The 23,146-nt window shown below is 46.1% G+C and overlaps 1 protein-coding gene and 1 pseudogene across 1 annotated transcript; both read left to right on the plus strand.

Annotated features, from left to right (window-relative positions):
• The first annotated feature begins 1,162 nt into the window (after positions 1–1,162).
• On the plus strand, positions 1,163–10,772 carry LOC140260587 (uncharacterized; annotated as a pseudogene).
• A 4,800-nt stretch (positions 10,773–15,572) lies between these two features.
• On the plus strand, positions 15,573–21,255 carry TLR4 (toll like receptor 4). Its single transcript, XM_072352747.1, has 3 exons — positions 15,573–15,695; positions 16,633–16,799; positions 17,780–21,255. Exons 1-3 carry the CDS (start codon positions 15,588–15,590, stop codon positions 20,040–20,042), a joined length of 2,538 nt encoding a protein of 845 aa, XP_072208848.1. The 5' UTR covers positions 15,573–15,587; the 3' UTR covers positions 20,043–21,255.
• The last annotated feature ends 1,891 nt before the right edge of the window (positions 21,256–23,146 follow it).

Here is a 23,146-nt window from a genome sequence, read left to right on the forward strand (position 1 = left end):
GAACTGTAGGTGTCCCTGTTCACTGCAGGTGAGTTAGACTAGATGACCTTTAAGGGTCCCTTCCAACTCCAATTATTATGTTTCTATGAATTAGAAACCATCAATCCAGCAACTGTTATCTACCTGACTGCAGCACAGTAGTCTGAAGAGGGATCTCTTTCCTATCTACTAAAATAGACACCACCGCCAGCAAAAAAAACCTGGGAAAAGTGACTCAAAGCGGGGGAAGGAAGAGGGATAGGGCTGATGGATAGCTAGACACCCACATCAGGAGAGCATCTAAGCAAAACTGCTTGCATCCTACTGTTGTCAATGCGATTTCAAAGCATATGCTTAAGTTGTGAAGGGACCAAGAGAATGGTTAGTCGTAGGAAGCTTTTGGCTCACAGCAGTATAAGACACACTGAGGGTGTTCTTGCAATGGGCAGCCTCAGTACCCTTTCTATCACAGTGCATTTCCATAAAGCTTTAGCAAAGAGCAAGAGGTTAAAGAAACCCTGCATTTCTTTCCCTCTTGTTACCCAGACTCAGCCCTGGGAACTGGCCTGAAGGCATCTCTTGCCCTTGACTTCTTGCCAGGCTGCCTAGCTGGAAACCTTTCTCCAGATGGAGCAGGCTAGGAGAGATAAGGAAATGCAAAGAGGAAAGGAATGAAAACATACGGATATTTCTAATTTTGCTAATGTTTTTGATGTCATTTAAACAACCAGAGAAAAAAAGTAAGGAGAATATTATGATTCCACTCTAATGCTTTTTACATTCATTTGTATTAGCATAACTTTCTTCTCAGTACTATTTTCTTTCAGAATCTGGATGAGGTAGATTCTTTATTTTATTATTTGATTGAAAAGAACCTACTTTCTCCCAAATACCTTTTGTTTTTTGTTTTTTTCTTTCATTAAATAGTACTAACTGAACATGGCCTGTCAAAGCCACGCACTGCAGTGAAAATAGGAAAATGCACAGATACATAGACTGAAAAAGCAGCTTCCCAGGAAAGTAAATTCTTACCTGTCCACCTCGGTGTGCAACCTTCATCACTGCCAGGGATTTTATCGAGTATCATAAAGCTGCTCTTTGGGAGCCACACAGAGCACAGGGCGAAGCATGGCTGCCACGGGATTGCAAAGGCCAGCCTGGAGCAGGTTGGCGTTTTGGAGACATGCAAACCTCTGTGACTAACACAGCATGGATGGCAGCTGGCTGGGGAGGGAGGTAGGGATAGCAAGGAACCAGAAGTCTCCCTTCTGCCCCTAAAGTCTCTTGTAGTATTGGGGTGAGAGGTGCGAAGTGAGGCCTTCCCAGGGGAAGCCAAGGCCTGCAAGGCCGCATGCTATGAGGGGAATGGCGGCACGGTGGCCTGCTGCATGACTGCGGGCTGCAAGGAGGATGAAGCAAGGGCCGAGTACCTCTGTCAGGTGGGTTACAGGTGGGCAAACATTCTTTGGGGCTGTGGTTGGCAGAGGGGTGGTACAGCCCCTTGGAGGGGAGCTCACGACGCCAGTCCAAGCAGCAGGGATGCACCAACGGCTGAGTGCCTCCCTCACACTGCGCCCTGCAACAGCAGGCCTCACTTCCCCCCCACACAGAAAAGATACTCCAGGCCGCAGTTACTACAGCACTATAACCCCGACCCCAGTGGTACATACCCCACTGCTTATCTTCCTGCCATCAGACAGCTTCGTTTTCCTCCTCTCTGGTGATTCATTTTTATTTTACTTGTACTGTTGTGAAACCAGGGACACACCGTGCTGCTGCTGTGTCCGTCCACACTGACAGCATCCACATTTCAGCCCCAAACATGCAGGGCTGGACCTGGGTTCAGCTGCTCTTCAAAGCACAAGGTGCCATAATTGGCTGTTTTTCCTCTCACCACTCTCCAGTCCTTTCCTCCTGCTTCGCCTTCCCATGGGTTTAGCTGGACAGTCTGCCCTAGGACATGCTAAGGGCAAGCAGGCTGGAAGGACTCTATGAGGGGACTTTGGGATGTGCACAATGTCCCCTCTGCTTGTGTCATCCTGGGCTGCAGGCAGGGACGTGTGGGAAAGCACATGCACAGCCCAGGGCTTAGAGAACCAGCTTCTGCCCCAGGGTCTGACAGTGTATATGGATCCTTCCTCCTGCCCTTCAGGGCTTCTCCCCTGAATCCTTGGGTTAGCTCATTTTTTCTATGCAGCAGCTTGTATTTTCCTTTTCTGAATAAGCTGTGTCTAGGTTAGGCTCCAGGGCCTGCCTGTGTGCCTTGCTGCTTTTCTAAGGCTCAGGAGTAAGAAAGGAGAAGGCTGCAGAGGACAGGATGAATTGCCACAGCTTTGGGCTGGCAGGCTGACATCAAAGCAATGGGAGAAAATAAGAGCTCTGAAGGAGGGTTTCCTTTGGAGCTGTGCCCTGGAGGGACTAGGGGAATGGGAAGGAGCAAAACAGCAGTAGCAGTGTGGGGAGACAGGAGTCATGCTGGCTGCAGAGAGAAGGGAAATTTGTCTGGCTGCGGAGAGACAAGGCTGCAGCACCCTGAGGTGCCTTTTCCCAGCAAGATGCCAGTCTGGACCCAGCTAAAGAAACACAGCGATGCCATCAGCCCCAAGTGCTGCCAGCCACATGCTCTGTCCTGCCTATGCTGTACACAGTGCAGGGCTCCTCTGTCTCCAGATTTACAGCTGGATATCCCCATCCCAGATCCCCCAAGGTGTTCATAGACCATGCTGTGCATGCTGCTTGCTGCTGCCATCACTGATTGGGACACTTTGCAGCTGTCACCATAGGTGCTGTCAAGGCATCGTTATGCCATTTACTCACACAGTTAATGAGTGCTCTCTCCCATGGATGCGCTTAGCAGTGTGGCACAGTGCCTGCTGACAGGAGCTGAGGACGTGCCACAGCTGGAACAGGGCTTCTACAGCAGAGGGGAAACCCTGCTGGGACATCTGCAGGATGGGGAATTTTCCAGGTGAATCGGAGGGCAAAATTCCCATTTTTCAGTCCTTTCCTGTTGAACTCCTTGTTATTTGAACTCTTTGTTATTCCCCTCTGAGATCTTGGTACTCTCTCCTGCTTCTGGGCATGGGTATCTGCAGGGAATGAGAACCTGTTCCAGGTAGGTGCACTGCACTAACGGGGCGCTCCCTGCAAAATCCCCCAGGAATGCATCTGAGGGTCCTCCCAGTCTCTTTCCCTTTAGTAAAACGTCACTTTAAGCTGTAATTAAGCTGCGCTGCCCACGGCACTTCCTGGACTCACAGTCTGAGCTATAACACAGCCACCGAGCTGACTTTCTGCAGTAGGGGGAGCAGCGGCACATCGGTGGGCCGGGAAGCATCACGGTGCAGGGCTGTCCTTTGACACCTCTGGGTGCGGGTGTTCATTTGTGGCTGTGGCCACAGGACTTGGCACTCCTGAGTGGTCAGTGCTGGGAGCTGGGCACACCCGGGAGCACTGGGGTTTTGCTCACGGCTTCCTCATCCTCTGTGAGTTTTGGCCGCCGGGATATACTGCAGTGCACACTTAAAGCACACGATGGCACTGCAGGAGCGTATAACTGCCTCAGACCTCTCTGCAGCCCAGCTGGGTTTCTTAGCCCTCCGAGGAGGCAAAACTCCTGCAGGTGCACTTTACAAAGACAAGGTACGGAGAGAACTCTGGGGGGCATGACAGCCCAGTGCTGTTCCCTACTAGGGTAAAACTTGGAGCCCAGGCTGCTGCCTGCCTCCACAACGTCACTCCATCACTATGGGGCAGGAGGAACCAGAAGAGTACATGGTGCTGCAATGGGTGTGACCAACATCATCCAAAATGCAGAACGGATGATGACCCAAACAAACCTTCCCCAAAGAGACCAGCCATGCTTAATGAGATGGCCAGACAGGTGCAGAGCTAATCTGGGATACAGCACTTAAAAACTAATATGCACAAAACGTGCTCACCTGGGAGTACTGAGGATTTCCATCCTCCCCTTGGGTCCCTAAAGCTGTCTTGACTTTTTGAGGTCGTGCAGGTGGAGAGATGGTCTTCAGATGCACACTGGTCAGAAGCAAGCCCTGGTGCAAGTCTTGTGTGATAACGTCCTGCTGGCTGGCTCCTGAGGCTTAGAAGAGAGTGAGACCATTTGTTGGTTCCTGAAGCTACTAATCCTCCAGCCAAAAACCAGGGAGAGGTGTAGAGAGGAGCAGAAAAGCTATAATTGCATTTGCACCGAGCACGTGCTTTTTCCTGAAATAATCCTTTAAAAAAATACTTGCATGTGACAGTTCTGATAGTTAGCTGTGCTTTGCAGACAAGAGCTTCCTGCTGTACTGAAGAAGGATAGATGCAGCAAGTTCTGCCCAGATCACATAGTTATGTAAAACAGTGCAGCCACCTTTGTAGAGGTTTCTTGAGTTACCAGGTGGATGGCTTTGCTTTTCGTCCTCCTGTTACCCCTCTATGAACGTAAGTTATCCTTAGGACTTCTCCATAAGTAACAAGATGCGTATCCAGAATGAAAAGCACAAAATCAGCATCAGAAGAGAAGAAAGCTCTTCCATGAAAGGAGAGGAATGGTGGGGTTTGGTTTCTACATCTCTAGCCCATCTCTCTGGATGGAGAGCTCTTTGCTTGATATCTCCCTGCTTTAAATGCAGCTGATTGATTTTCTTTCTCCTTTTCTGCCTGCTTATTTTAATAAAGATAGATTATTTATTTTATTATATATTTTCTCAAAACCTAAAGCAAAATGTTCCACTCTCTCCACCCACCCCCCTGGCACTAAACGCTGATGGGTTGGTTTATTTTTTTCAGTGCTTATAATTTGATTTCTGCCTCTCCCGCTGGGCTGATGTGAGAGAAACAATATTTAGAGAAGTAGATTTAAAAACAAAGAAATGGAGCAGGAGGGGTAGAGGCTGGGAGTGGTGTGGGAAGAAGGAAAGAGAATCAACGAGAATGAGCTCTCATTTTCTAGGCCGTTTTCTCAAGTTTGCAATCTCTGATGGGCAAAAATCCCAGTATAGCTCAACTAATCAATTGCTCTCTGAAGAATAGAAAATGCCTCGTCTCTTTCGGTATTTTTGTGTTATTCTTGGCCTGCTGCAGTGACTCACCGTAGCTGCTCTGTGCCAATGATTTCAGGTTTGTAGCCTCTTTCAGAGGTAGGGAATTGTGATCATCTCCGCTTTGCAAGCAGAGAAACTGAGGCAGGCGTAGTAAATTGGTTCCTTCCCCTTCAGATCGTGGGACAGCGGTTCACTCAGCACACATAATCCAGGCGGCGTTTTCAGCAGCGCTCAGCTCTTTACACTTAGACAAAAGGAGGCTTTCAGCAGTGCTTAGCGGGGACAATACCGAGCTGCAAGTTTTCAAAAGAATCCAGCTCCTCCACTCTTGGAGTGCCTTAAGGAAAACCTCCTGCCTTTTACTAATGGGAATCGCTGTTTTTCCTTTACCAAAAACGTGACCCTTAATTCCTAGGCACGGAATTAAAAACTTCATAGTTTTCAATAGTTTTTAAAGGGTTAGCATCCCTCCTTTTTTTTTTTTCCCTCCTTGTTTTTCCTGGTTTCTGGGGATGCGGTTAGTGATTGTTTTTGTGCCTATCTGAAGTGAATAGCTTTTCTAAATATTTTTTTTTTTCCTTCCTTAAAATACATAATTGAGATTGTCTGCTGCAGTTTATATTTCCTGCTGCGGAGACAAATACCTTAATTAGAATGGAAGGGAGGAAAAAAACCAATATATCATACAGAAAAATAAAGCAGCTCTGTGAAAACTGAAAGGATTGAAAGAAGTAGAAATGAGCAAATGAAGCCCAGGCAGGAGGCATCTTGCACAAACAAGTGTGTGTACTCACACCAGCTGTGGGAATTGCTTTGCTTAGTGCAAGGAAAGAGGCACAGGTGGAAGCCTGTCTGCACTGAGTAGTGTTCCATTTCTGCAGGCAGCGAGAGCTGCTCTCAAACTGCTCGACCTCCTACAGCTCCAGCTCTGTCTGCAGGGCAGATGTGTGGCTTGGTTACAATTATTCTGTTGGGAGAATAAAGGGGAGAGGGGACCATTTATTGTCATAAGTGCCTTGGCCATGCCTCTTTCTTTCACTTGAAAGGGAAGGGTTAAATTAATCTCCAGTGGTTTCTGCAATTCATTATGGGATTTCTCCTACCTGCTGGCCCTCCTTTGCAAGCCTCGAGGAAATTACAGCAGAAGAAAGCAGCAAGAAATGCCTACATTTACCAGGCTGGTATTAACTCCAGGGAGGTACGAGAGCGATACACGTACAAAATTGTTTCTTAGTGCTTAAGACTGTGTGAATAGGAGAAAACTTGATGATCTGTATAACTGAGAGCAGAGTGTGAGCCTGCAGGGAAGTGGGGCAAGACTTGCTTTCCTTAGTCTTTTTAAGCCACAGCAGCAGCCTGTGAAGGACATGCATTCAGCCTACTCTCATTTAGTAGCTATCTGTCATAGCTAGACCACAGGGAGATTCCATGGTGATCATGGTCACTGCTTGGGAGTCTTGTGAATGTCTCATGGTGCTCTTTGTCTGCCTCTATATGGAGGAAATAACAGTGCTCACTAATGATGTTCTAAAATTCAACATGTTCAAGGCTCTAAGCAGCTTGACCTAACTTTGGTATTACCTCTCCAGAGATCTTTTTTCCATCTGTGTTTCTACTCAACAGAAATGGGGCCCTTTAAACAGTCTTTGGAGGGGACCTGTTCATGGACACCAGTGGTCATGAGCTCAAAACTCTCCTTTTGTAGACACCTTTAGGAGACCTCCTGAACTGTCCCTGATTTTCAGGCCACAGTCTAAGGCTTGAGAGCCTTCAGGAAGAGCTCATAAGTAATGAACCTTGTTCCTTTTGGAGGAGGCACGTTGGTGCTTGGCAGAGACACTTCATGTGGAGAAAGCCTTTTCTTAGAAGGTTTGTTAACTGTCTCATTTGTTTGGGGAATTATAATGAGATAATGAGTCACTGAGCGACTACTGTTTGGTGGGAAGTGGCAGTTTGGGGTTTACGTGCGGATATGCAGAAGGGGAAATAGAGCTGACTCTTGCACAATTGCATCTTGGCACCGTAACAAGTGAGTCAAAAGGCCAGTGGGAAGATGCAATGCAGATGTGTGTGCAGAATTTCCTCCAAAGGGCAAGCAAAGAGGAAGAGATGTGCAGCTGAAATGGTTGTGCGCAGTCAGGCTTTGTCATGAGCGTTGTGAGAGTTTGTCGTGGGTGCTGTGAGTTTTGTCATGAATGAATGAATAAATGAAAGTGGGAATCTACATGGAATTCTCCCCTTTTCTCCTCTGTGGATAAACAATGAAACAACGAGTAGACATTCCCCAAACCTGTATGGAGAGAGGAATGACTGAGAAAGGAGGGGCAGAACTGGAGGGGAAATGAGATTTTTGCTGTCACTGCTGCTTGAAAGATGAGTTAGAAACAGCAGTAGATTTTAAAAACGTGGGACATTTCTGGGAAGTACTTGAGGATAGCTCGGTAGATTTCCAAAGCTCTTCATTATTCTGCCTGCTTCAGCTGTACCAGTCCTGTGTCTGATACTGCTTTGACAGCTCTACTTGTCCATAAACTGCTGCCTGTCTGTATCTCTCATTAGGTTTGAATCTCACTGGGAGCCTTTCCTGACCAGCAAATCCATATACTCACTCTTGGACAGGCCTTTTAAGCTTGAAGAAGTTCTGTGGCTCCATAAACTTTCTTTTGGGCTGTACAGTTCAGGTATTGAAATACTCTGCCCTTGGTATTGCCCCACTGTGTGTGGGGCTGGAGAGCCTCTTATTCATGGAACAGCCTGAATTGCTGCAGAGGAAATGGAAACACAGCTGAGCAACACACCAAGGGAAATCTGGACTGACTGGATGGGATGCCTTTGAAAAATGGGGACAGTGCTTTAATTCCTGGCTGTAGCTGTGCCAGGAGTCTGGGTTGGAGATGGGAGCTGGGGAAGCACATTTGTCAGGGAAGTGATAGCTAGATTGAGAGTCATGGTCTCTGCAGCTATTGGAAGTTCTCTCTCTTAGTGTTCAACTTCACAGTCTTTCTGCCTCTTACTCCTGCCACTCTTCATCTCCTCTCTCAGTAGGTTTCTCTTTCTGTCCCTTTTAAAGGTACCCTTTCAAGCAGCTCTCATACTGATGAACTTAAGCTGCTAGCTCCTAGCTCCCTCCCTTTAACTTTTGTCATACCCCGAGTTCTTTTCTCAGTGTTGCCCTGTCCCATCTATTTTCTCTTGCTCTAATTCCATCCCAAGCATGACGGGCTGGGAGTTGGGTGAATCCCTCAGGTGCTCCTGCCCATGTTCACTGGGAGCAGGAAATGAAGTAGCCTGTCTGCAGCAGCTGTAGACAAGCACTTTTATTTAGACCCTTTCTGTGACCTTCTCCTCCTTCTTCTCTCACTTTCATTGGCCTTTATATTGCAAAGGAGGAGCTATGGGGATATCTAATGAGGTGGTCCATATTGTGGAACTAGGCTGCTGTACTGGGCCATAATATATGTTGGTGCCCTCATATGTGTTCATATAGTCAGTCTTGCATCTGACAGCAACTCTCTGTGGTTAGGAACAGGTAATGGTAAAATGGTACAAATCCATCCCTTCTGGCTTTGATTCTCAGATTAAATGATGCTCCAGTAAAAGAGTACAAGGATGATGTGGGAGAAAGAACCAGCATTCATCTCTTCTTCCCTGAATCAGCTCTGCCCAACCCTCTGGAAAACAGTGACAACAATACACTGATGGTGTTTGTTCCATTCAAGCCTCTGGATTTCTTATGGCTGAGGGAAGTATTGCTGAAAACAAAGAACAAGGTGAGATGTCTTTAATGATGGATGGTTGAAACCGGGTTATTTGTAGTCACCTACTCAATAGCTCTCATCATCATGTATCTTTCAAATATTTAATGAACCACACAAGGCACTTGAGACCTTATTTGTCACTAATTAGACCCCAGATTGCAGATGGGTGCATATTTGCCATTTTGAATTCAAATAACTTTTCAGAGTTGAATTTCTGGCTGTAGTTCTAGACCTCAGGACACCTGCTTCTCTAGTGATCAGCAGCTTTGTCATAACGCTCTTTCATACGTGTTCCTGTGATTTTCCTGTCTCTAGACCATTACTGATAATTAGCTAGCATATTGAGAGGAAGTTTGGTTGGCATTCCTTAAAACATTCAGGTCTTGCAGATCTCTGGCCTGAGGCTGGCTGTTATGCCCACTACTTCGGGAATGCAAATTTCCCCTTCACTGCACAATGGAGGATTACTTCATTAATGAATCTACTTTGTCTTCAGTCCTTACGATCTTTGTGATGGTGCTGTGCAATCTTTAATTAACTTTAAGCCTGCTGGGCACCACCAGGATGTTTATAATCTGCAACAAAAGCAGGAGAAGCTTGAAGGCCTAGTGTGGTGAAATAACCTTGTCCAAGGTCATGCACTAACTTGGAGGGGGCTGAGATTAGGTGCCAAGTCTCCTGACTGCTGAAGCAGTGCTGTAAAAAAGTACATTTCCCTGCTAAACTGCTTGGAAAGTGTGAAGCGGGGCAATCCAGAGGAGGAGTGCTAAGTGCTGGGTGAAGCCTGTGGGACCAGTTCAGCCACTCGCAGTGCGGTGGGTGTTCTGCACCATCTCAAGGTTGTTAAGGCAAGGTCTCAGCTGGTACAAGGCCATGTTAGTTTATGTGAGCAGAGGGAAGTTTTGTAACACATAGGCCAGGGACAGGAATTTAATGCATGGATGAGAAGCGAGGTTTCACACGAAGGCCCCCAGCAGGGAACACACACAAAGAGGCACACAGAAATGAAAGAGATTTAGGGACTTAATACAGGCTCAGTTATAGATGTGGTCTTCTTATAAGGCGTGCTACCATCCAAAAGCTTTTTCATTTCCATGGAGCTCCACATTTTATAATCTCAGAGGCTGTACATTCCTGAGTCCTCCTCATAAGATGCTCCTTGTTTGAGTTCTGGGAGTGCTATCCAGGCACCTGTTCTGTTTTATTTATGTATTTTTTTTTTTCCTGCATGCAGTGTGAAGGAAGCTACTGGTCCCAGCTGCAAAGGTGTTGCTGATGTCAGTTTTGTAAAAGTATGAGTTTGAAATGCTAAACAGATGTTCTCTCTTTTCCCTTCTCAGAGATATGCCACCACGGGAATCAGTGCTTTGAACTTAGCCCTCCATCTGTGCCAAGAGGTCAACATTGCAGGCTTTGGTTACCCTGGCAACCATGACAATACTACACCAATACATTATTACAATACTGGTCTCTCACGGAAAAACGAGGTAGAAAATGCTTTCCCTTCAAACTAAGGTGTTCTCCATAGGGGAACCCATTGGAAAAAGCTGGGACTAAAGGAGCAGTGAGTGCTGGTAGCTATCGCCAGTGCTGCTTGTGGAAATTAGAATCATAGCTGGAGTTGGAAGGGATCCTTTTAAAGGTCAACTAGACCAACTCCTCTGTAAGTGCCAGGGTACATATTCTTCCCAAAACTACTTGAAAACAGATGCTGGTTTCTTCTTGATGCCTTTAGTCTGTCCTAGTTTGCTGACTCAGGTCCTGTGCAGTGGGGCTGTAAGTTGGGTCAGGCAGGATCAGTGCATTTCAGGGAGAATTAGAGGCACTGTAAGGATTAACCTGTAACTTTGGCTTTCTTATCCCTGCAGCTCTTTCAGCATAATCTCACAGCAGAGAGGAACTGGCTTCTGAAAATGATTGAGTGGGGAGTGACTGCTGACTTTACCAACCATGCCTTCCAGGCCCAGAACCACTGAGAGGAGACCATGCTATCCCCATCCAGACACCTCAGTTGGGCTTTCCCTTCTTTCAGGTTGAGTATGTCGTACTACATCCTTTCCCAGGTGGAATGGGAGGTCAAACCCTGAGATTCAGAGCACTTTCCCCATCCTCTATTTGCCTCTGGCTTCCACCACTGCCTGCTGTAGTGGAGGATGTGTTGTACAACACTTCTTCCTTATATAATCTCCTCCTGCTTTGTAATCAGCCATCCTGTACTCACTGAACTATTTGTGAAAAGCACCAGACTGAGATGCTAAGCTGGTCTGCGGGCCCTGGGAAACTTAAGGGTGAAGGTGCAGTGCTTACCCTGAGATTTCAGACTCCTTCATGCACAAATTGGAGCAGAAGAAAGTTACATCCATTGCTTTGGAAATGGACTAGGCTGAAAACACGGAGTTTTACTGTCTTGCTAATTGTTGGGAAATGTTAATGTCTGCAGTAAACACCAAAACAATAAAAAAAATGTATCTTTTGTTGTTCTGTTAGAGAATAAATGGACTTCTGAACTTTGTTGCAGCCATTTCAGCCAGGTCTTCATTGAAAGGCAGCTCTAAGGGTGGGACTGGCTTAATTTATGTCAGGCTGCATGTGTGGAAACATGCTCTGTTCTCAGCATTACAACACTACCCATATAACTTCTGACACTTTCTACCCCAGGCAAAGCTTCTGCTTCCCCTCCCACTTCCTTCCCATCTATGCTGTGGTCAGGCTTTCAGGGTACTTCCCATGCTATTCGATTCCTGGGTAACCTCTCAGTCCTCTCTCCTGAAGGCTTTCTCTAACACCTTCTCATGGTCTGTGAAGAGCTGATCCCCCTTCATGTTGTTCTTTGCTCAGACTGGTTCCTCCTCTACAGCTGGAATAGTTTTGCCCTGGTCCCTGCATGCCATTGTGGCCAAAGAAATACTGCCTTGCCCCAAGAGCCTTGTGGAAGAACTGAGGCCTCATTGCAGCTTTGAGAAAGGGCACTTGAAGGCTAAAAGGGGATGACCTAATCTTGCGCGTGCAAACTGAACTGAACTGAGCTTGGGAGGAAGAAAAAAAAGCTGTTTCAATAAGTTTCTCTTTATTGGCTAAACATTGGCTCTGGGCTATGTTCTGAAAACAAATAAACCTTTACTTTCTACCTAGCACACAATAACCACACAGATTCTGCTGGGTTCCAATAATCCGGTGTTCCTGAATGTTTGCGGGTACGCGTTTGGATCTGGCTCAGACTGTTTCAGAAGTTATTGCAGTACTCTGCATGCAGTGGCTCTCAACTATATGGATAATCACTTACTCCCTGTTCTTCTCTTGGTAAAGTGGCACAGAAGTCTGAACGTCTAAAAGCTGACCTATAAGGCGTGCTACCAGCTAATCCCAGGAGATGGCTTACATTTTCTTACACACAGGAACCTCACCACACTTTGTAGGAGCTGCATTTGCACTTTATGCCGCAGTCATTGCAACATTTTCCTGTTGTGTAGTGACAAAAACCATAACCACCAGGCTCAGGAGTCTTAACACTGGTCACAGCCATCAAGGGTGAGAGCTGCAGTCCTCCATGTCCTACACAGATTTCCTGCCTGGTAGTTTGAATAAATCCCTGCCCTACAGCAGGCTCGTTATTATCAAGAGAACTGAGGGAAAGGAGGTGGAATAAGTAGGATAAAGCAGAGCCATGGTAATACAGAACATATGTAAATTAGGCTACCAGATACCATAAGGATGTAATGGAGTAATGGAGGGGGAAAGAAAAGGGAAATTAGTCCTGTTGTAGCAACCTTCTCGGAGCTGCAGGAGGGCAACTGCACTCCTTCCCAGCACTGTGCGTTCATGCCAAGCGCTGCAAACAGTCCTGCATCAATGGTGACAATGAGTCCCCAGCTCTGCAGTCGAGGGGTGACCATAGCAGAAGGGCCAGGAGCTGCTGGGTTGTGTGGTGCCTGCCTGCCTGTCCTCAAGGGACGAGGGAGCTCCAAGCCACTGTCATCACTGCCTGGCAGCACTTGGCAGGTAAGTCTGCATGCCTCCACCATCTGTGTGAGATCCTTCCAACCATTTCAACTGAACATTGACTTGTGTAAAATGTAGGGCTCCTAAATGACCTGACATAGTCCATATGGAGTACCTGCCACAGATAGTGACTGCCTTGACACTGATTAATCACTTCCTTTGGTTGTATATTTTATCCCTGGTTGCCTGACACAGTTCTTCCCTAATAGCTTTTGAATAGATCTGGGGTATTCATATGACCTTGGCTTTGGGGAATAGCCCATCTGATGACACACATTACCTACTTCAGTGTAGGCTCAGCTGCATTCAATCAGACTAAGTTGGACAGTAGTTTTGGTTTTGTATCCTTCCTCTCTGTACACCCACACCCGTCCTTTTCCTCGGTGGGAAAGACCTTAGCTACAATGGATCATGCTTTGTTTTGGGTGGCCCCATTTGCAGTTGGCTGGGGCTTGGTCCAACACAAGCATGTACAGACCATCTCTGATCCCAACTTCACGTCCTTACCTGACACTTAGTGAGGACCCTTTCAGTGCCACCCATCCTCAGCCCCTTCTCCATCCTCAACGCAGGGCACGGCTCAGTGCTGCCTCTACCCATGGCCGGCCGGCTGCGGGAGACACTGACTCACTGCTTCCAGGAAGCAATGTAATGCAATGCTGCTATTCTCAGCAAGAGGATCTCATAGAGCCATTTTGGGATTTTCTTTTTTAGTTTTCATTGTGATTTAGATAAATTGTTGCCGATCTGTTTTCCCAGCAAACAGACAGTGAAATTCAGCACTTTGGATTTCAGATGTTTCCTTTTTGTGTCCACTCAGACACCCTTTCTCTTGCAGCCAGATGACTCACTTGCTGTGCATAAGGACCATGCCTCAGCTGAACCTCAGTGACTGTCTAACTAACGTAATGTGTTTTGTTGGTCCAACTATATTGTGGCCATCTTATGCTGGGTAATATCTTCCTTCAGATGACAGAGATTGCATGTATGCTGTGTGCTGCTGTGTTACTTACATTATAATAATCAGGAGAACAGAGTTTACCCTGGCAAGTGTTTGTAGAAGCACTGCGATTTCCCGTTAACACCTCCTTCCTAAGAGATCTTTGATGATCCTACCAGAAAATTGCCAGCGCAGTGAGTCGTGTTTTATTTTAGATGTTATTCTTGTCACTTTAAAGGATTCAAAATAATACTTTTGTTTCCTGTGAGCTGAAAGAGGAAATTACAGAGGCATTATGCTTTCTACAGTCATTGCACATTGTATGCAAGCTGAAGAATGCGAAGTTAACTGGCACTGACTTTCTAAACTGGTGGCTGGGTTTGATTTGCTGGCTGGTGTGTTTTCTGCTTGTGCCCCGTTCCTTGCAATTTCGACACGGTTTGTTTTTGAACTATTGGTGGCTTGCATTGTGAAAGTGTCACTGTGACAGTGTGACACAAGTGGCACGTTTCTTGCGTGTCCTTCACACCGTGCTTTCCACTTGACCCCTAAGTGTGGCTGTCTGATGGATTTTGTGATGCTCCCAAACTCTCCAACATCTTCAGCGAGCCTCCATTGAAATGTTAATGTCTCGAGCTACTTCAGGCTCATCTCAGCTTTAGATAAAAATTAAAAGTGGATTGCTTCGTTCTGCATATTGAATACTAAAGGACACACTCATTTGTCCTCTCTGCAGACTCATGATGCTCTGCCAATTTCCTTAATCCAGGCACAGAAGCAGTCAGCGATTGTTTCCATTCACTTTTGATTCCGTTTGCAAAAGGAAATACCTGCAATCACAAGAGGCTTTTCAGAACAGGCTTTTTGTTGAACTTGCCCATTTTCAACAAACTTTTTGTCTGCTGGCTTAATGGGCTCTATCTGGCTGCATATCAGGGCGTCCCATTTTGCTCCCATTGTGCTGCCATGTGTTTTTTTATCACAGGGGTCATCTGTTATGTTAGGATTTCCTCATCCCTCAGCGGCCCTCTGCTGACCTTGCCAAAGAAGTCCCACATCCCTCTCCCTGAGATCGTATCTGTATAAGTGTATTGCTACTCACCTGGTGTAGCAGCTTATATTTACTATCAGTTTTCAGCTTCACGATTAGCCACTCCCTGTTCTATCTGCTTCTACACTCATATCCTGTCCTCATTTCCCATTCTTGCCACTTTTCTGTGTCAGTAATATCCCCCAACCCTACAGCTACATCCTCAGTAACAGCTCTCAGTTATCTACAGAAACACACGAGTAGATACAATAAAGAACTACCATTTATCAAGGTAAATGAAGCCAAGGAGCTTTGTTAGAAAGCTCACAGCTGAATTAAATTAATACTACAAACGTCTCCTCCAGAAACAATGGCTGTGTCTGTGCTGTGAGTAAAGGATGGCATTGAGACAGCCCTCAACAAACTCAGTTTTGTAGCAAGGCTCTGAATCCAGAGCTCAGCCAGTCCTGGGCATCCCGGTCCTGTGCTCATGTTATGGATGTGAAATCTGGTTTTCTGGAAACAGGGCTCAGAGTTTCACAAAAGTTTCCCTTTTTTCACTAATTTAGCCTGATCCAAATGGAGGCAATCGAGTGACATCACACCGATACAAAACCGTGCATTTCATCACTTCCTTTTTCTCCTTTTTTTTTTTGAATGCACAGCACTGCTAGAAGAGCAATTCAGTGCAAGCATGTCGAGAAACTGGGCAGCCACAGCTTTCACTTCCCTTCCTGCCCTGTGTGAGAAGCAGGAGTGGTGAGGCATGCAGTGCTTCGGGGAGTCCTTTGCTCCACATCCCTGAGTGCCACCCATGGTGCTTTCTCCTGAAGATGCCCAGCAGAGCGGCTCCCATCTCTCCAACGCTGCTTGGGGTGCTGCTGCAGCTGCTGCTCCTGCTGTCCCTGCTGGCAGGATGCATCCCCAGTCCCTGCCTGGAGGTATGTGATCTCTAAAGGAACACAAAACCCTTTCGCTTCTCTGGTACAACTTTCTCTTTTGCTTGAGAGGTTTGCAAGTCAAAACTGTCGCGTGTTAGTTTTCCTAGGAAAGCTCTTCTTTCTTCTGCTGTTACCAAGGCAATTGAAATAGTTGAAGTAAACACTGGTCCCAGAAGCATCCAAGAACCAGAACAAGCAGCAGCTTTAGCCATTCCTTATTGGTAGCTTATATTGCCGTAAGGATGGTGAGGTACTGCCATAGGTTGCTCAGAGGGGTGGTGGTGCTCCATCCTGCAGACTCCCAAGGTCAGGGGATGGGGCTCTGAGCACTGATGGAGCTGTGGGTGTCCCTGTGCACTGCAGGGAGTGGGATGGGGTGGCCTTTAAGTGTCCCTTCCAACTCAAATGATTCTATGGCTCTATTCCTTTTAGGAAGAGATCCAAGCCCTGCCTAAAGCAACTGCAAATTATACAAGTTTTGCCTGATTCACACTGTACACCAATTTCACCACGACCCCAAACCCCTGGCACCAATCAGTGCCTGTTACAAACTTTACTTACTACTTTCAGAGATTTCTGTTCTATCTGCCAGCTTATCTGCAATGTCACCGAGCTGAGAGCTGGTCCTGAGCACAGCACACGTCTCTGTGTGTTTGTTTTGCTCTCTCAGAGGTTGTTGCTGGGTCACCCTCAGCCCCAGGGAACGCTGTCCTGTTCAATCAACAAGAAATGCAGCTCTCACTGGGGAGTAGGATTGGTCTTATTAGAAGTGGGACAGGTACTCGGGATATATGAGCTCATTTCCTGAAGCTCAGGGCAGCTCGTTTAGAAATGAGCTACAAGGTTCATTTAAAAATGAGCTACAAGGTTCTGCTCCTGCTTTCTTGTATAGCAGTATGATTTCCTGACATTTGGTGCTGACTAAGATCTGTCACAGGTCATCCCCAGCAAAGCTTTCAGATGCACAGGACTGAACATCGCTGGAGTTCCTGCTGAAATCCCAAACACCACCCTGGACTTGGACCTCAGTTTCAACAAGCTGAAATCACTGAGCTCTAATTGTTTTTCATCAGTACCTGAACTGCAGCTTCTGGACCTTTCAAGGTAGTTAGCCTTTTTGTGTGGTTATGGGTTTGTCTTCACTATCTGGGACTCAGCAGTTCCTTATTCTGGAGTCTCGTGGCTCTTGGCTGTTTCCTGTTTCGCTCTTGTCTCGATCCCTCTGTCTCTCTGCACATACCCATGGCAATGACGTGCAGCTTTCAGTCCAGATACTGAGTGCACACTGCCCAGAGCTGAGCCTGTCAGTCTGATCTTGGAGGATGGGATGTGAGAAGGAGGAAGGAAGATGTTCCACTTCTCTCTAAACAAGAACAATGCCAGACTTTTCACTGTTAGAAAAGCTCCGAAGTGGAACACGTTGGGTGGACCGTTTTTGTAATCCCAAGTAAAAAATACAAATGTGGGTACATTAATTTTTTAAAAGGTTGCTTTAAAATATCAGCATATCCTCTTTTCCTTTCTACTCACACACCTGGGGGAGGGGATGGGGGAGGCCTATTAGCAGACGTGAACTGATATATAGTTTTCATTCGCTTGAGACAATAATTTCTCTGGGTAAATAGTTTCACTCCATCCAATTACAGCTCTGAAGTGACTGAGTGGCAGAGCAGGTTGGCTGTAAGGCTCATGAGTTCCCTGCAGAATGGATTTGGGTGTCAAATTTTGGGTCTTCTGTCCTTCTGCCTGCATGAGTTCTGACCTTTGCTGTGGCTCCAGGTCTTCTTGCTTTGCAATTGAGCTTTAGATTTAGGGAGGAAGGAAGAGGCAAGAGAAGGTCTCCTGTTATTATATAATTCTTTATGTCTTGGTAGTGGTTCCCCTTCCTGGGAAATGAGATTGTTCACCTATAGTTTGAGGGGTTGGGTTCGGGGGTACTGGTCAGTGCTATAAAGCCAAACCAAACCCCAGAGTGATGCTGAGCCTGATAACATTGTATCTGTACTTAGTGCAGTAATGTTAGTGAACGTGGAGCGAAAGAGACAGTGTTTCATCCACATTTATCTTCTTTTCCTGCTTAACAGGTGCCACATCCATACAATAGAAGATAACTCTTTTGTGGATCTTCATAACCTTTCAACCTTAATTTTAACTGCCAATTCTCTCCAGCACCTGGGTCTGGAAGCATTCTATGGCTTAACGTCACTGAAAAAACTAGTATTGGTGGAAACCAGCATATCCTCCTTGTCTGACCTACCCATCGGACACTTGAATACCCTGCAGGAGCTGAATTTGGGCCATAACAATATTGCTTCATTGAAACTTCCTAACTATTTTGCCAACCTGACCTCTCTCAGATACCTGAGCTTTTCTTCCAATAATATAACATACATCTCCAAAGGAGACCTTGATGCCCTGAGGGAAACAAACAGACTCAACCTCACATTGATACTTTCTCTGAACAATATCAAATACATCCAGTCAGGATCCTTTGCAAAGATTCACCTCGGTGAACTGGTTCTGAGATCCTCTTTCGAAAACCTCAGTGTGATGCGCTCCTCTCTTCAGGGCCTGGCAGGTTTACAGGTCAACAGACTAATAGTTGGAGAATTCACTAACATTCTGAAGCTGACAGCATTTCAGAACGGACTCTTGAGTGGTCTGTGTCAGGTGCAGATGCAGGAGTTTGTCTTAATGTGTTTCAGAGACTTTGAGAATGACACAGACACTCTTTTTGACTGCATAGGCAATGTCCCCACTGTTCGGTTGGTGGACCTTCGTATAAAAACGTTGTCAGAAGTTCCTATGTTTTCTCAAGTGAAACACCTGGAATGGAAGAAATGTAAGTTTCAGGAGTTGCCTGCTGAGAAGCTGTCTCTTTTTAAGGAGTTGAGAGTTCTTCGTATTACCAAGAGCAAAGACCTAAATAGCTTCGAGCAAAAGTTTGGGAGTCTGACTTACCTGGAGGTTGTAGATTTGAGTGAGAATCGTCTCTCCTTCCTTAGCTGCTGTTCCCCTAAGTTTCCCAGGTCTCCAAATTTGAAACACTTGAACCTAAGCTTCAATTCTGACATCAGTTTGACTGGAGATTTTGCTAATCTGAGAAATCTGCTCTACTTGGACCTTCAACACACGGAGTTAATTCATCATGGCACCTATCCTGTCTTTCTACTCCTTCATAAACTCATTTACCTTGATATCTCCTACACCAAAACTCATGTTATGTCCCATCACATCTTTCTTGGCTTGAGCTCTTTGCAAGTGCTCAAGATGGCAGGCAACTCCTTTGAGAACAACACATTGACCAACAACTTCGAGAACGTAAGACGCCTCCGCATCTTGGATATTTCAAATTGCAAATTAGTATGGGTGGACCAAAGTACATTTAATGCTCTCTCTGAACTAAAAGAGCTAATCATCAGCAACAACAAGCTATTGACTTTTGATCCTGTAACCTACAAGCCACTCCAAGCCCTCACAGCCCTGGATTTCAGCAACAACCAGTTGAGTTTCCTGTCAGACTCAGCCCTGGAAATCCTGCCTGACAGTCTGGTCTCATTAGACATTTCTCATAACTTGTTTGAGTGCTCCTGCATACACTTGAACTTCTTGAAATGGGTCAAGGAAAAGCAGGATCTACTGCGGAACAAGCATTCAATGATATGCCACACACCTGCCTACATGAAGAACGTGAGCCTGTCAAGCTTTGATGATATGTACTATTGCCATCCCAACCCAACCACAGTAGCATGCTCAGTGATTGTGTTGGTTGCTGCAGGAGTGTTTCTATTCTTCATTTATAAGTACTACTTCCAGCTATACTACTCGTTGGTGCTGCTCAGTGGGTGTAAACACTCTGCAGAAAGGGGAGATACCTACGATGCCTTTGTTATCCATTCCAGCAAAGACCAAGAATGGGTGATGAAAGAGCTGGTGGAACCCTTAGAAGAAGGAAGACCTCCCTTCCAGCTTTGTCTTTACTACAGGGATTTTTTACCAGGGGTACCCATTGTCACTAATATAATCCAAGAAGGTTTTCTGAGTAGCAGAAATGTCATTGCAGTCATCTCAGCTGACTTTCTGGAAAGCAAGTGGTGTAGCTTTGAGTTCGACATTGCTCAGTCCTGGCAGCTTGTTGAAGGGAAGGTTGGAATCATCATGATCATACTAGGGGAAGTGGATAAGGCCTTGCTGAGGCAGAGGCTGGGACTGTCCCGATATCTGAGGAGAAACACGTATCTGGAGTGGAAAGACAAGGAAATAAGCAGGCATATCTTCTGGAGGCAGCTGACATCAGTCCTGCTAGAAGGCAAAAGATGGAATCAGGAGGAGATAAAACTCATGTAAGGAGAAAGAAACATCACTTCTGTCCTGTCTCCCACCCTGGCCTTGGCTGATGCTTGGTGCTCAGAAGCTGGTCCTTCTGTGGCTGTTCAGGGTTGGACAAAGTGAAAAGAGACAGTGTAAAAGCACTACAGAAACACCTACTTTGATGACCGCCCTTCCTCCAGGCAGCTATCAAGATAAGGTGTGACAACTGCAGATACCTGAGCTCTTGTGGTTGTCTGTAGGAGTCAGCTGAAGCTGGTCCAGCAATCCATGCAGATCTGGTGGGTCAGTGAATAGATATGAGAATGGACGGGCTGTTCTTACCTCTGACACTCAGTTTGGGCTATTTGCTCAGGGGAATTTCAGTCTGATACTTTGAGTGGACCCAGGGGTCTCTGGGGGAGGGTAAAGGTACGGAACAGCTCTAAACTCTAAACATGGTAGGAAAAGAAATAAGATTTAGGTCTTTAGGTCTGGGTTAGCTAAACTAAAAGCATCCCATTACTAAATGTGACTAAAAGGAGGGAAAGTTTAATGCCATTGAATTACAGTACAGAGCAATTTATTGATGTGTTGGATACTGAGTACTGCTGGAGTATTGTTCTCTATTTACAGAAGGCTTTGGTTGGGATTAATCACTGAATTAGTCTAGTCTTAAACTTGCAAATCCCTCTATAATCAATGCCGTTCTACAGAGGTAAAACAGAAGCAATTGAGTGGTGAATCAGACCTGATATTTTCTCAGAAGAAAGGGCCTGATCCATCTCACTTTTCTCAGCACCAGATAGCAGCATCTCCATGGAAGCCAGCAATAGGCGAGATTGACTTCAGACGTTACTTGCAAAAGAGGGAAAGCTAATTTCAGGGCTTGTGCTGGAAAAAGCTGCCCCACAGTCCCCTCTCTGTGTGTTCTATCTGTAGTGTATTGGGATAACACTAACAAAAACCTCTCTAAGGTCTTCTGTGACCCATGAGACAAAGCTTTAATAAAACCAAGCTGGATGCTGTGTTTGCTTGCCTAGACAGTTTGTTTTGCACCTGTTGACTATTGCTGCAGTCAGTTCCAAAGTGCAACGCTCCTCACCTCTGCCTTGTTCGATGTCCCTGAGCTCTGCACTTCACAGCACCCCCAGCCCCTCACCCAGGGCAGGGAATGGGGATGGGCTATGGGAGGCAATGCTGGGACGTAGGCCCAGCTCTAGTTTCCATGCCTGAAGGCTACAGGAGAACATGGAGGAAAAGCAAATATTAGCCCTGGATATCATCAGTTACATCAGGAAAAAGAATGAAGGAAAATGAAATAGGGTGAGACTTAATGCTGCTGAGTTGAGCAGTACAGAAGCAGCATTTCTCCATCCCTCTTTGTGTCTCTTCTGCAAACAGTTCAGTGCATACGCATTTCTGGCATCCTATGATTCTTGATTGTAATTGTAATAATGGGCTTCAGAAAGCCTGCAAGTGGTTCTGAGCATCACAATAAGGGTTTAGGCCAGTATTGCTTAAAAAGGAATGGTTTGTTGCATATCAAAGCAACTGTAGGAGGACAGCAGGGGTGGTGCAGAGAGGAGGCTCCCACCTGTACAAAGCAAACAGAAGGCAGTCACGTGGCATCCTCATCCTCTTTGAACACACTTAGGGTTTCCACCGCAGAGGCAGATACATGAATTGCCTTGAGGTGAGGCTCATCCTCTGTGAGCCCAGTCAACATCATTCCTGTTTCCCTCAATGCATTTAAATATTTCCCTTGGTCTCAGTAATAGTCAGTGCTTAGAAAATACAGTCTTATTTATTTTATTGCCAAGACCTTCAGCATCAGAAGAAGGACATGCTTTCCTGCAAGGCATGATGCTCAGCAGGACAGCGTTGCAGAAGATAAGAACACCCCATGTTGGGGTGCAGTGCCAAACTGCTGTGTGCTGTAAGTGTCCACCCATGCACCACAGGCTCTGCTGGGTGAGATGCTCCCAGCTGTCCTCTCTTCCCAGCCTGACCTGCTACCAAAAAGTACTGTGTGGTTCATAAGTTGAGGAGAGAACAATTGCATTTTCACTATTTACCTGGCAGAGAAAAAGCTTTCCTAGAATCATTAAGGTTGGAAATGACCTCTAAGATCACCAAGTCCAACCTCAGCCCATCCCACCATGCCCACTGACCACATCCACCACCTCCTGGGCAGCCTGTGCCAATGCATTGCCAATCTTTTGAGAAGAAGTGTTTCCTAATACCCAACCTGAACCTCCCCTGGCACAACTTAAGGCCATCACCTCTTATCCTGCTGAGATGAGATGCTGGAATGGTGCTGGAGCCACATCTAGGGAGCTGATTGCCCCCCCCCGATAGCTGCTTCTCATGGAAAAAGGGAATGTTTTATAAAAAGCCTCATGAAATCAAAACAGATCATGATTTAGGTGTGAGGAGACAGCGAACGAGATAGGAGCATCCTCTTAGATTTGCCTGCCGGAGGTTATTTACCTTCAGGAAACTGCTGAATAAAAGATACAAGAATACAGCAGAAAGTAGTATTATTTGCTCCTTTCAAAGCATGACGGGAGGCAGGAAAGCATTACAAGGGGTATCTTTGAGCCTCACCAGCCTGGTTTGTCAGGGCCGAGTTTTCACAGAGCTCTCCTGGTGACCCAGTTTTCAAGGCAGACTCACATTCACACACACACACTGCGAGCCACAATCCACAACTTTAATAACTGTGTGACATACAAAGGAGATTTTGATGCAAAGTGGAGCTGACAGAGAAGTGGAAGGAAGTATCTGCTTTATTTTTTCTTGTATCCAGTGCCACGCCAGGATTGCAGTCAAGGTGTTTTCAACCTTCAGCAGGGCTGATGTTATTGTGGGTTCTGCTTTTAATGACATTTAACAAGAAGTGGTAGCTCAGGGAAGGGGGGGGGGAAACAAGGGCTTTCTTTTATTTTCAGGGAGAATTTACTGGGGCTGTCAGGATTAAATGCATGAAGTGAATGCATATGGGGCTGCAAAAGGGGCTTAATAGCTTCGCTGCTGGTAACCACAGAACAGCTCTGAGACAGGATTTGCCGGTGCTGTCACGCGTCTGATTAAACATCCGTGTATGTGGAGGTGTGGATCTAAGAGTAGGTCACAGCTCT

This window comes from Excalfactoria chinensis, chromosome 18 (assembly GCF_039878825.1).
Source record: "Excalfactoria chinensis isolate bCotChi1 chromosome 18, bCotChi1.hap2, whole genome shotgun sequence".
In the NCBI taxonomy this organism is placed as follows: Eukaryota; Metazoa; Chordata; class Aves; order Galliformes; family Phasianidae; genus Excalfactoria; species Excalfactoria chinensis.